The sequence below is a fragment of the Globicephala melas genome, chromosome 13 (genome assembly GCF_963455315.2).
Source record: "Globicephala melas chromosome 13, mGloMel1.2, whole genome shotgun sequence".
NCBI lineage: Eukaryota > Metazoa > Chordata > Mammalia > Artiodactyla > Delphinidae > Globicephala > Globicephala melas.
In genome coordinates this window covers 17,983,246-17,996,105 of record NC_083326.1, presented here as the reverse complement: position 1 = coordinate 17,996,105, position 12,860 = coordinate 17,983,246, and the positions used below count along the sequence as shown (strand labels likewise).

Here is a 12,860-nt window from a genome sequence, read left to right as displayed (position 1 = left end):
ATAAGCTATATTTTCTATTATGCTATCTTTTTTCAATTGGTATGTATATTTGTAACTCAAAAATTGTAAAGCTACACAAGAAAAATATGTTCCAATTTGGAAAATTAGCAAACAAGAAAAGTACTGGAAACTCCACCTAGAGATAAGGGTCATCATGCATGCGCTCATTTTTATAAACAGATGGTCCATTCCCTGGTCCTTCTTTCAGTTCCCCAGTGGACTAGAAGGGCCTCCTGCAGCAGTCTTGAAAGTATATTTCATTTAGACTTGGAGGGGGTGGGTCTTCTGGGCCTCAAGGGCAGGAGGGGAAAGTGGGTGGGGAACACAACTGTTTTAACTGGAGCCTCTTCACTGTTGAATGATTCCTTTGAAGCTTCATCCTAAGATATTTTTTTCAAGAGGAGATGTCTCTGGTTTAAAAGAAAAAAAAAGGGTGGTGGGAAAAAAAAAAAAAAAGAAACGGTGTGAAGTTCACACTCTAAATATAAAACAACAGCCCAAACCAGTGCACATTCTTTAAAGTTTGAAAAAAATGTATTAAAACGTCAACCAGGGGCTTCCCTGGTGGCGCAGTGGTTGGGAGTCCGCCTGCCGATGCAGGTGACGCGGGTTTGTGCCCCGGTCCGGGAAGATCCCACATGCCGCGGAGCGGCTGGGCCCGTGAGCCATGGCCGCTGAGCCTGCGCGTCCGGAGCCTGTGCTCCACAACGGGAGAGGCCACAACAGTGAAAGCCCCGCATACCGAAAAAAAAAAAAGTCAACCAAGAAAATACAACAATGGCACAATTTGAAAACAGTGCTCTATACTTAACAGGTCATTTAATAGAGGACACAGTGTTAAGTTCCTCACTGCCCTCACTTCAGTAAGTCCCTCCAGAGCCGTCAGCTGCAGGGCTTGAACCCGAGGGCTGCAAGGCTGATGTGTCTGCAGTGGGCAAGTCCCACCACAGAGCCTGCCTCCAGGCCACTTCTCACCCCACATTTCCTTACTTTACACTTGAGGATGTTTCGGAAAATAAAAACCTAGGAGCCAGGAGGGATATTCAAACTTGATAGCACTGCGCCTACCAGAAGGTGGCACCAAAGAGACTCAAAGAAGGAAAGAATTAGGTAAACTGGAGATGAAAGACAGGAATAAATTTGGATTTGATCTTACATGAGCATAAGAGTTTTGACCTGTGGACTGAAATAAAAAATGCACAACGTGAGATTAAGTCGTGAGCTAAGTTTTATTCGGTGGTCTTACTGAGGACTGTAGGCTGGGAGCCAGCCTCTCAGAGAGCTCTGAGGAGGTAGGGGGAGAAGCATGATTTTAGGGAATGCACGCAGGCAGACATACATATCAGTAAAGGGTTACTGCTAGTCACGAGGACCAGATATCTCAGTTAGTGATTTTAATGCTTTCCTACGTAGGAGAAGTGCAAGAATCTGGGTTCATTAAAATTTTTTCCTGCGATACCTCTCTCTAAGGAGGCTGTTTTCCCAAAGCACAGAGTGCCTCATCCTGTTTTTCATCCTGAATTCCTTTCAGCGTGCACTGTAGGTCAGTGACTGCAATGGCTAATGACTTGATCCTTGTAGAACTGGATGGCGGGCAACTTTCTTTGTTTTACAGGAACCAAGGTGAAGCAGACATAAGCTTGGGCTGATGAGTGAGTGTGTGTGTGTGTGTGTAGTTGTCCAATCTGAAAAGGCAAAGGAATGAACTGGAATATCACATCAATTTCCTCTTTACATTGTAACTGCTCTTAATTGTAAATGTCTATTTCTGGTTTCTTCCATATTGCCTCTTTCTTCATCTCATTTCCTCACCTCCATTCCTTTCCAACATCCAGGTGCTGGTCAGCAGCAGAGTACTTCCCATCAGCATCTCACCCCCAGCACTGACACACCATCGCACACACACACCAGTGCACCTCTCAGATGTGCCCCAGCTCACACCAGTGAAAAGATTTTATTTCCAGCTAGTAAAATGGATTGGCATTAAACTCGTTTTCCTTTCACAGGTGAACAAACAAGGTCAGAACAATTAAATACTGTACTCAGGTCTCAGAAAAAACTGACAGATTCAGCCACAAAAGCAAGCCTTCTGCTTCCAAGTAGTTGTCCCTCGGTATCCATGGGGGATGGGTTTCAGGACCCCCGTGGATACCAAAATCCAAGGATGCTCAAGTCCCTTATATAAAATGGTATAGTATTTGCTCATAACCTACACACATCCTCTTGTATACCTTAAATCAGCCCTAGATTACTTACAATCCCTAATACAATGTAAATGCTACGTAAATAGTTGCCAGAGGGCGCAAATTCAAGTTTTCCTTTTAGGAACTTTCTAGACCTTTTTTCAAATACTTTCCATCTGCTGTTGGTTGAATGTGCAAGTGCAGAACCAGTGATAGAGGGGAGGGCTGACTGTACTCAGCATCATTCTCTCCTGGGGGCCTTGAATGCCTGTCATCTCCCTGCTCCACTCCCCCATCCCATACTCACATCCCAAAGTGAATCTGTTCAAAGAGCACTTATGTCCAATTGTCCTTATATGATTTTGAAGAAAAAAATTAAAAAACAAATGCCATAATTCCTGACTGGGAGCTCCCACCCTTGGGGAGATACACATGCATGAATGCATGGTTTCAAGCTGGCTGTGCACTCCGTACCAAGAAAACCGACAAAGTGCTAAGGAAGCCCACAGTAAAGCAGAATGAATTCTCTTTAGGAGTTCAGGAGAAGGGAAACAGGACTGGGCAGGAGCTCCTGAAAGTGGTGAAAGAGGGAGGTGAATGTTCGGGCTGTGGCTGCGGGATAGGCAGGTACAAAGAATGTAGAGGAAGGCCATGGTTTGTGCGGGGACCCAGGGCCCTGGGTGGGTGTGTCTCCTGTGAGAGAACTGATGCGTGAGGCAGGAGGGGCCCCTCACGCCAGGTTTGAAGGTTTGGACTTGAGCTATGGTCTGGAAAGCCAGGAACGGTTTTCAAACAAATGCTATACCTAAGTTTTAGAAAAATATTGCGTCTCACCATTTGGTGGGTAAAAAGGCTGTGGACCCTGCCGGTAGACCACTGCAATAGACCAGGGACTGCCTAATACAGAGGAAATTTCTGCACTAAAGACTAGAAGATGGAACTGTCAGGCTGGGTGACTGGGAGGTAGGGGAGGGGAGGGAGGGAGGGGAGGGGAGGGAGGGAGGGAGAAGAAGAAAAAGAAGAATGAGAAGTTGCAGGAAGTGGAGGAGAACAAGAGGAGGGGAGGGGAGGTACGCGCAATAAGCTGGATCGCAGAGGGGACAGGGACTTGTGCTGTAGGTGGCATTGACCCAGCACCTCTGCGAACTTGCCCAAGGCTCCATGCAAACTCCGGGCGAGGAGGCAGTGGACGCCACAGTCTTCCTGTTGACCCTGCGGTCCTCCCACTCACTCTCTCCAAAGCTCCCGCCCATCCTTGTCCGGGAACCGCCGCCCAGGCTCGGGTTCCCGGCCACGCCCTCACTGCCAGCAAATCGCAGCGCAGCGGCGGCGGCAGGCCGCTTGGCCCTTCTACTCCGGAGGCCACCCTCTGACCCAGGGCGGGTCTGCGCACCGCGCACCTGCGCTCGGGTCTCGGAGCCCGGTTCTTGGAGACTCACTTTCGAGCCCCAGACCAAGCGGGCCGGGGGCCCAGGGTACGGCGGGGGCCAGGGCGACCCCAGCCCCGCAGCTCTCCTGCCCGGATACCTCCTGCCGTCGTTCCCCTAGTCCTCTCCTCCTCCTTTCCCAACCCCTGCGTCTGCCTCTGGCCTCCCTTCCTCGCCTCCTCGCCCCCTTCCTCCCTTCCTCTCTCCGCAGGAACTCTAGGCTAGAGGCGGCCGCCGTGGGAACCTGAGGGCTCGGGAGTCCTCCCCGCCCTGGTACCTGGGAGATTCCAGCTGTTGCTGCGGCCGCTGCTATTCCAGCTTGGTGGATGCTTCACGTCCGCTTTGCTTTCGGGCCGGCTTCCGGCGGTGACTCAGAGCACCGGCAGATGGCGCTGCCCTGTGCAATCTCTGACTCTGCACTCCCAGGCTGGACTTCCGGGCGGAGGCTGAGGCTCGCGCGCACCCTCCTGCCGCGGCCTGAGAGCAGACGGCGTGGCGGGGGAGGCAAGTAACCCGTCCCCTGAGGGTGTTTGGGGAAGACTTAGCCAATTGGGGCATTGGCTTGTTTTCCTGGGTTAGTACGCGTGTATGCAAGAGCAGCTTCAGAATCGGAACTCCACTTTGAAAATTAAGTAAAAGCAAAACCAGAGGTTAAAGCTTCCTAAAGCCAGTGGTTTCCAAACTGTTTTGGTAGGACGTCCCATCAAAACAATTTTTAAGCATGCGTCTCCACTATCGAATTTACATGTGCTTTATGCTAAATACTAATATATTACGCACGCTATAAAACACGTAAACAAAAAATTTTAAGATAAGAAAAACACTTTTATTAGAAGTACATTTTTGTGCTTACCAAAATTATTTTAAAATTTAATGAGATCAATGTAATTGAATATATGTTTGCCTGTTTTAATCTTAGTTTAAAGCTTTGAAATACAGTAATTTGAAGACCTGGTTTAAGTTCAGTTTATTTCTAAACTTGGATTGATAGCTATAAGAAAAGGCTTCTCAGGAAATGGGTTGATTTAAAAATGGAATAAAGCCATCATTAGTTGTACTTACTAAACACTGACATTTGATTTTCATCCACATACTAATTATGCAAAGATTTCTGGTTAAAATCTAACTGGTAAAAATCTCTTTATCCTCTTGAAAATCATTTGTTCTTGCAAACCAAAATTTTTAAACTATCATATTTTAAATATTTTTGACAGTTTGAAGCCCACCAAATCTTTTCTCTTTCTAAGATTTTAATGAAGTTTAGAAAATTATGTTTCCAAGTTTTTAAGTGCCCAAATATGAAATTGTTAATATCTTTTTAGCAATAAAATCATATAATGGAAAATATCCATATAGATGATCTCAAAATAATCAGTCTACACTCTTTCAAAAGCAGTTGATTTCTCATTCATAGGTAAGATGTACCTTTACCTAAAGGCAATCGACTATTTATTTTGAAGAATACTTGCTAGATTTTCTACTAGTAATTAGCCACTTAGGATCACAGAAAAGTTCACCACATTTGGAGCACCAGACTTTAAAAAAAATATGTAAGTAATTAACCTCTTTTTTAAAGTACTTTGGTATGAAATAATAAGCAAGCCTCATTGTTTTTCAAAAGCTATCGATGGTTGCTACACTGCTTATTTAAAAATATTGTAAAAGTTCTACTTTTTAATGTTCTAGGTTGTTGTTTTTAATCACAGTAATACCAACTGGTAGCATGCATCCTTTGCAATACCTTGCCCAGGGCAGACACATGAGGACGCAACTCTCAAGCCTCTGCATTATGAAACAGTGGGTCTAGTGCCTGTGCACAGGTTCAAAGAGCCAAGTTGAAGTTCAAATCCAAGTAACTATCCCTGACCCAAAAGTCTGTGCAGTTCAGCTTCTAGAGGGGAACTGAGAAGGCTAATTAGGAGTCAGAGATAAATGGAGACCCTCCAGTCTAGAGCATCACAGAACAATTCTGACGAGTATCCTTGCCATCTCAGGTTTACACTGGGTCAGAGAGTTCCTACTCTGGAAAAGCTTAAAGGAACCACAGCCCTGACACATCATTAACTAAACGTGAATGGGATAAAGATCATATAGGGATTAGTTCTCCTGGTCTCTGACAGATAGTGGCAAAGGGAATATCTTTCCTCTTTACTCCCAGTAATGGAGGGGTGGCCCGTGGTCCCCTTCACTGGACCTACCATATCTCTACCCCTTCTGTTTCAAGGAAAGTAGACTTCTTTCTTCTCTAGGACATGGTTCCATTAGTCATCTCCTGTAACTTTATCTCTTTTACTTCTTTGGAGTCTTTTTATCTCATAAATATACTCAGTCTCTCCCATATTAACACAAACAAATAAACACAACGCCCCACAACTTCCTTGCTTCTATACTCTGTAGCTACTGCCCTGCTTTTCCATCCTTCCATTCACAGTCAAGTTTTTTTTGATAGTTTTGTTTTTCCTGGCAACAAAGGAGATTAACAGACCATGATTATTATTCTTTTTTACATCTTTATTGGAGTATAATTGCTTTACAATGGTGTGTTAGTTTCTGCTTTATAACAAAGTGAATCAGTTATACATACACATATGTTCCCATATCTCTTCCCTCTTGCGTCTCCCTCCCTCCTACCCTCCCTATCCCACCCCTCCAGGCGGTCACAAAGCACCGAGCTGATCTCCCTGTGCTATGCGGCTGCTTCCCACTAGCTATCTACCTTACGTTTGGTAGTGTATATATGTCCATGCCTCTCTCTCGCTTTGTTACAGCTTACCCTTCCCCCTCCCCATATCCTCAAGTCCATTCTCTAGTAGGTCTGTGTCTTTATTCCTGTCTTACCCCTAGGTTCTTCATGACATTTTTTTTCTTAAATTCCATATATATGTGTTAGCATACGGTATTTGTCTTTCTCTTTCTGACTTACTTCACTCTGTATGACAGACTCTAGGTCTACCCACCTCATTACAAATAGCTCAATTTCGTTTCTTTTTATGGCTGAGTAATATTCCATTGTATATATGTGCCACATCTTCTTTATCCATTCATCCGATGATGGACACTTAGGATGTTTCCATCTCCTGGCTATTGTAAACAGAGCTGCAATGAACATTTTGGTACATGACAATTTTTGAATTATGGTTTTCTCAGGGTATATGCCCAGTAGTGGGATTGCTGGGTCATATGGTAGTTCTATTTGTAGTTTTTTAAAGAACCTCCATACTGTTCTCCAACAGCGGCTGTATCAATTTATATTCCCAACAACAGTGCAAGAGGGTTCCCTTTTCTCCACACCCTCTCCAGCATTTACTGTTTCTAGATTTTTTGATGATGGCCATTCTGACTGGGGTGAGAGGATATCTCATTGTAGTTTTGACTTGCATTTCTCTAATGATTAATGATGTTGAGCATTCTTTCATGTGTTTGTTGGCAGTCTGTATATCTTCTTTGGAGAAATGTCTATTTAGGTCTTCTGCCCATTTCTGGATTGGGTTGTTTGTTTTTTTGTTATTTAGCTGCATGAGCTGCTTGTAAATTTTGGAGATTAATCCTTTTTCAGTTGCTTCATTTGCAAATATTTTCTCCCATTCTGAGGGTTGTCTTTTGGTCCTGTTTATGGTTTCCTTTGCTGTGCAAAAGCATTGAAGTTTCATTAGGTCCCATTTGTTTATTTTTGTTTTTATTTCCATTTCTCTAGGAGGTGGGTCAAAAAGGATCTTGCTGTGATTTATGTCACAGAGTGTTCTGCCTATGTTTTCCTCTAAGAGTTTGATAGTTTCTGGCCTTACATTTAGGTCTTTAATCCATTTTGAGCCTATTTTTGTGTATGGTGTTAGGGAGTGATCTAATCTTATACTTTTACATGTACCTGTCCAGTTTTCCCAGCACCACTTATTGAAGAGGCTGTCCTTTCTCCACTGTACATTCCTGCCTCCTTTATCAAAGATAAGGTGACCATATGTGCGTGGGTTTATCTCTGGGCTTTCTATCCTGTTCCATTGATCTATATTTCTGTTTTTGGGCCAGTACCATACTGTCTTGATTACTGTAGCTTTGTAGTATAGTCTGAAGTCAGGGAGCCTGATTCCTCCAGCTCCATTTTTCATTCTCAATATTGCTTTGGCTATACGGGGGCTTTTGTGTTTCCATACAAATTGTGAAATTTTTTGTTCTAGTTCTGTGAAAAATGACAGTGGTAGTTTGATAGGGATTGCATTGAATCTGTAGATTGCCTTGGGTAGTAGAGTCATTTTCACAATGTTGATTCTTTCAATCCAAGAACATGGTATATCTCTCCATCTATTTGTATCATCTTTAATTTCTTTCATCAGTGTCTTATAATTTTCTGCATACAGGTCTTTTGTCTCCTTAGGTAGGTTTATTCCTAGATATTTTATTCTTTTTGTTGCAATGGTAAATGGGAGTGTTTCCTTCATTTCACTTTCAGATTTTTCATCATTAGTGTATAGGAATGCCAGAGAGTTCTGTGCATTAATTTTGTATCCTGCTACTTTACCAGATTCACTGATTAGCTCTAGGAGTTTTCTGGTAGCATCTTTAGGATTGTCTATGTATAGTATCATGTCATCTGCAAACAGTGACAGCTTTACTTCTTCTTTTCCGATTTGGATTCCTTTTATTTCCTTTTCTTCTCTGATTGCTGTGGCTAAAACTTCCAAAACTATGTTGAATAAGAGTGGTGAGAGTGGGCAACCTTGTCTGTTTCCTGATCTTAGTGGAAATGCTTTCAGTTTTTCACCATTGAGGACGATGTTAGCTGTGGGTTTGTCATATATGGCCTTTATTATGTTGAGGAAAGTTCCCTCTATGCCTACTTTCTGGAAGGTTTTTATCATAAATGGGTGTTGAATTTTGTCAAAAGCTTTCTCTGCATCTATTGAGATGATCATATGGCTTTTCTCCTTCAATTTGTTAATATGGTGTATCACGTTGATTGATTTGCGTATATTGAAGAATCCTTGCATTCCTGGAATAAACCCCACTTGATCATGGTGTATGATCCATTTAATGTGCTGTTGGATTCTGTTTGCTAATATTTTGTTGAGGATTTTTGCATCTATGTTCATCAGTGATATTGGCCTGTAGTTTTCTTTCTTTGTGACATCCTTGTCTGGTTTTGGTATCAGGGTGATGGTGGCCTCGTAGAATGAGTTTGGGAGTGTTCCTCCCTCTGCTATATTTTGGAAGAGTTTGAGAAGGATAGGTGTTAGCTCTTCTCTAAATGTTTGGTAGAATTCACCTGTGAAGCCATCTGGTCCTGGGCTTTTGTTTGTTGGAAGATTTTTAATCACAGTTTCAATTTCAGTGCTTGTGATTGGTCTGTTCATATTTTCTATTTCTTCCTGATTCAGTCTTGGCAAGTTGTGCATATCTAAGAATTTGTCCATTTCTTCCAGGTTGTCCATTTTATTGGTATAGAGTTGCTTGAAGTAATCTTTCATAATCTTTTTTTATTTCTGCAGTGTCAGTTGTTACTTCTCCTTTTTCATTTCTAATTCTATTGATTTGAGTCTTCTCCCTTTTTTTCTTGATGAGCTGGCTAATGGTTTATCAGTTTTGTTTATCTCTCAAAGAACCAGCTTTTAGTCTTATTGATCTTTGCTATCATTTCCTTCATTTCTTTTTCATTTATTTCTGATCTGATTTTTATGATTTCTTTCCTTCTGCTAACTTTGGGGTTTTTTTGTTCTTCCTCTAATTGCTTTAGGTGTAAGGTTAGGTTGTTTATTTGAGATGTTTCCTGTTTGTTAAGGTAGGATTGTATTGCTATAAACTTCCCTCTTAGAACTGCTTTTGCTGCATCCCATAGATTTTGGGTCGTCGTGTCTCCATTGTCATTTGTTTCTAGGTATTTTTTGATTTCCTCTTTGATTTCTTCAGTGATCACTTCGTTATTAAGTAGTGTGTTGTTTAGCCTCCATGTGTTTGTAGTTTTTACAGATCTTTTCCTGTAATTGATATCTAGTCTCATAGCGTTTTGGTCGGAAAAGATACTTGATACAATTTCAATTTTCTCAAATTTACCAAGGCTTGATTTGTGACCCAAGATATGATCTATCCTGGAGACTGTTCCATGAGCACTTGAGAAGAATGTGTATTCTGTTGTTTTTGGATGGAATGTCCTATAAATATCAGTTAAGTCCATCTTATTTAATGTATCATTTAAAGCTTGTGTTTCCTTATTTATTTTCATTTTGGATGATCTGTCCATTGGTGAAAGTGGGGTGTTAAAGTCCCATACTATGAATGTGTTACTGTCGATTTCCCCTTTTATGGCTGTTAGTATTTGCCTTATGTATTGAGGTGCTTCCTGTGTTGGGTGCATAAATATTTGCAATTGTTATATCTTCTTCTTGGATTGATCCCTTGATCATTATGTAGTGTCCTTCTTTGTCTCTTCTAATAGTCTTTATTTTAAAGTCTGTTTTGTCTGATATGAGAATTGCTACTCCAGCTTTCTTTTGGTTTCCATTAGCATGAAATATCTTTTTCCATCCCCTTACTTTCAGTCTGTATGTGTCTCTAGGTCTGAAGCGGGTCTCTTGTAGACAGCAAATATATGGGTCTTGTTTTTGTATCCATTCAGCCAATCTGTGTCTTTTGGTGGGAGCATTTAGTCCATTTACATTTAAGGTAATTATCGATATGTATGTTCCTATTCCCATTTTCTTAATTGTTTTGGGTTCGTTATTGTAGGTCTTTTCCTTCTCTTGTGTTTCTTGCCTAGAGAAGTTCCTTTAGCAGTTGTTGTAAAGCTGGTTTGGTGGTGCTGAACTCTCTCAGCTTTTGCTTGTCTGTAAAGGTTTTAATTTCTCCATCAAATCTGAATGAGATCCTTGCTGGGTAGAGTAATCTTGGTTGCAGGTTTTTCTCCTTCATCACTTTAAATATGTCCTGCCACTCCCTTCTGGCTTGCAGAGTTTCTACTGAAAGATCAGCAGTTAACCTTATGGGGATTCCCTTGTGTGTTATTTGTTGTTTTTCCCTTGCTGCTTTTAATATGTTTTCTTTGTATTTAATTTTTGACAGTTGGATTAATATGTATCTTGGCGTATTTCTCCTTGGATTTATCCTGTATGGGACTCTCTGTGCTTCCTGGACTTGATTAACTATTTCCTTTCCCATATTAGGGAAGTTTTCAACTATAATCTCTTCAAATCTCTTCAAATCTCTCAGTCCCTTTCTTTTTCTCTTCTTCTTCTGGGACCCCTATAATTCGAATGTTGGTGCGTTTAGTGTTGTCCCAGAGGTCTCTGAGACTGTCCTCAGTTCTTTTCATTCTTTTTTCTTTATTCTGCTCTGCAGTGGTTATTTCCACTATTTTATCTTCCAGGTCACTTATCCGTTCTTCTGCCTCAGTTATTCTGCTATTGATCCCATCTAGGGTATTTTTAATTTCATTTATTGTGTTGTTCATCATTGTTTGTTTCATCTTTAGTTCTTCTAGGTCCTTGTTAAATGTTTCTTGCATTTTGTCTATTCTATTTCCAAGATTTTGGATCATCTTTACTATCATTCTTCTGAATTCTTTTTAAGGTAGACTGCCTATTTCCTCTTCATTTGTTAGGTCTGGTGGGTTTTTATCTTGCTCCTTCATCTGCTGTGTGTTTTTCTGTCTTCTCATTTTGCTTATCTTACTGTGTTTGGGGTCTCCTTTTTGCAGGCTGCAGGTTCGTAATTCCCATTGTTTTTGGTGTCTGTCCCCAGTGGCTAAGGTTGGTTCAGTGGGTTGTGTAGGCTTCCTGGTGGAGGGGACTAGTGCCTGTGTTCTGGTGGATGAGGCTGGATCTTGTCTTTCTGGTGGGAAGGTCCACGTCTGGTGGTGTGTTTTGGGGTGTCTGTGGACTTATTATGATTTTAGGCAGCCTCTCTGCTAATGGGTGTGGTTGTGTTCCTGTCTTGCTAGTTGTTTGGCATAGGATGTCCAGCACTGTAGCTTGCTGGTCGTTGAGTGAAGCTGGGTGCTGGTGTTGAGATGGAGATCTCTGGGAGATTTTCGCCGTTTGATATTATGTGGAGCTGGGAGGTCTCTTGTGGACCAGTGTCCTGAAGTTGGCTCTCCCACCTCAGAGGCACAGCACTGACTCCTGGCTGCAGCTCCAAGAGCCTTTCAGCCACATGGCTCAGAATAAAAGGGAGAAAAAGTAGAAAGAAAGAATTAGTAGAAGTAGAAAGAAAGAAAGAAGGGAGGGAGGGAGGAAGGAAGGAAGGAGGGAAGGAAAAAAGAAAGAAAGAAGATAAAGTAAAATAAAGTAAGATAAAATATAATAAAGTTATTAAAATAAAAAAATAATTATTAAGAGGAAAAGAAAAAAAAAACAACGGACTGATAGAACCCTAGGACAAATGGTGGAAGCAAAGCTATACAGACAAAATCTCACACAGAAGCATACACATACACACTCACAAAAAGAGGAAAAGGGGAAAAAATCATAGATCTTGCTCCCAAAGTCCACCTCCTCAATTTGCGATGATTCGTTGTCTAGTCATGTATTCCACAGATGCAGGTACATCAAGTTGATTGTGGAGCTTTAATCCGCTGCTCCTGAGGCTGCTGGGAGAGATTTCCCTTTCTCTTCTTTGTTCTCACAGCTCACAGGTGCTCAGCTTTGGATTTGGCCCCGCCTCTGCGTGTAGGTTGCCTGAGGGCGTCTGTTCTTCGCTCAGCCAGGACGGCGTTAAAGGAGCCGCTGATTCGGGGGCTCTGGCTCACTCAGGCCGCGGGGAGGGAGGGGCACGGCGTGCGGGGCGGGCCTGCGGCGGTAGAGGCCGGCGTGACGTTGCAGCAGACTGAGGCGCGCCGTGCGTTCTCCCGGGGAAGTTGTCCCTGGATTCCGGGAACCCGGCAGTGGCGGGCTGCACAGGCTTCCGGGAAGGGGCTGTGGATAGTGACCTGTGCTCCCACACAGGCTTCTTGGCGGCGGCAGCAGCAGCCTTAGCGTCTCATGCCCGTCTCTGGGGTCCGCGCTTTTAGCCGCGGCTCGCGCCCCTCTCTGGAGCTCCTTTAAGCAGCGCTCTTAATCCCCTCTCCTCGCACACCAGGAAACAAAGAGGTAAGAAAAAGTCTCTTGCCTCTTCGGCAGCTCCAGACTTTTCCCCGGACTCCCTCCCGGCTAGCCGTGGTGCACTAACGCCCTGCAGGCTGTGTTCACGGCGCCAACCCCAGTCCTCTACCGGAGCTCCGACCTAAGCCCAAGCCTCAGTTCCCAGCCCCGCCCGCCCCGGCGGGTGA

At 43.0% G+C, this 12,860-nt stretch overlaps 2 protein-coding genes across 2 annotated transcripts in view; one reads left to right on the top strand and one right to left on the bottom strand.

The window, feature by feature from the left end:
* The window catches only part of LOC132598345 (uncharacterized), a 50,139-nt gene that overhangs the window by 15,905 nt on the left and 21,374 nt on the right, over positions 1 to 12,860 (bottom strand). The window contains exons 9-10 of the mRNA XM_070047075.1: positions 3,946 to 4,130; positions 3,321 to 3,698 (exon numbers count right to left, since the gene is read on the bottom strand). Of these exons, the coding sequence (XP_069903176.1) occupies positions 3,321 to 3,698; positions 3,946 to 4,130 (563 nt within the window). The remainder of the gene's footprint in view (positions 1 to 3,320; positions 3,699 to 3,945; positions 4,131 to 12,860) is intronic.
* Positions 5,054 to 12,860, top strand: part of SERPINB3 (serpin family B member 3) — a 106,250-nt gene continuing 98,443 nt past the window's right edge. The window contains exon 1 of the mRNA XM_030868128.2: positions 5,054 to 5,160. The gene's annotated coding sequence lies outside the window, so the exon portion shown is untranslated. The remainder of the gene's footprint in view (positions 5,161 to 12,860) is intronic.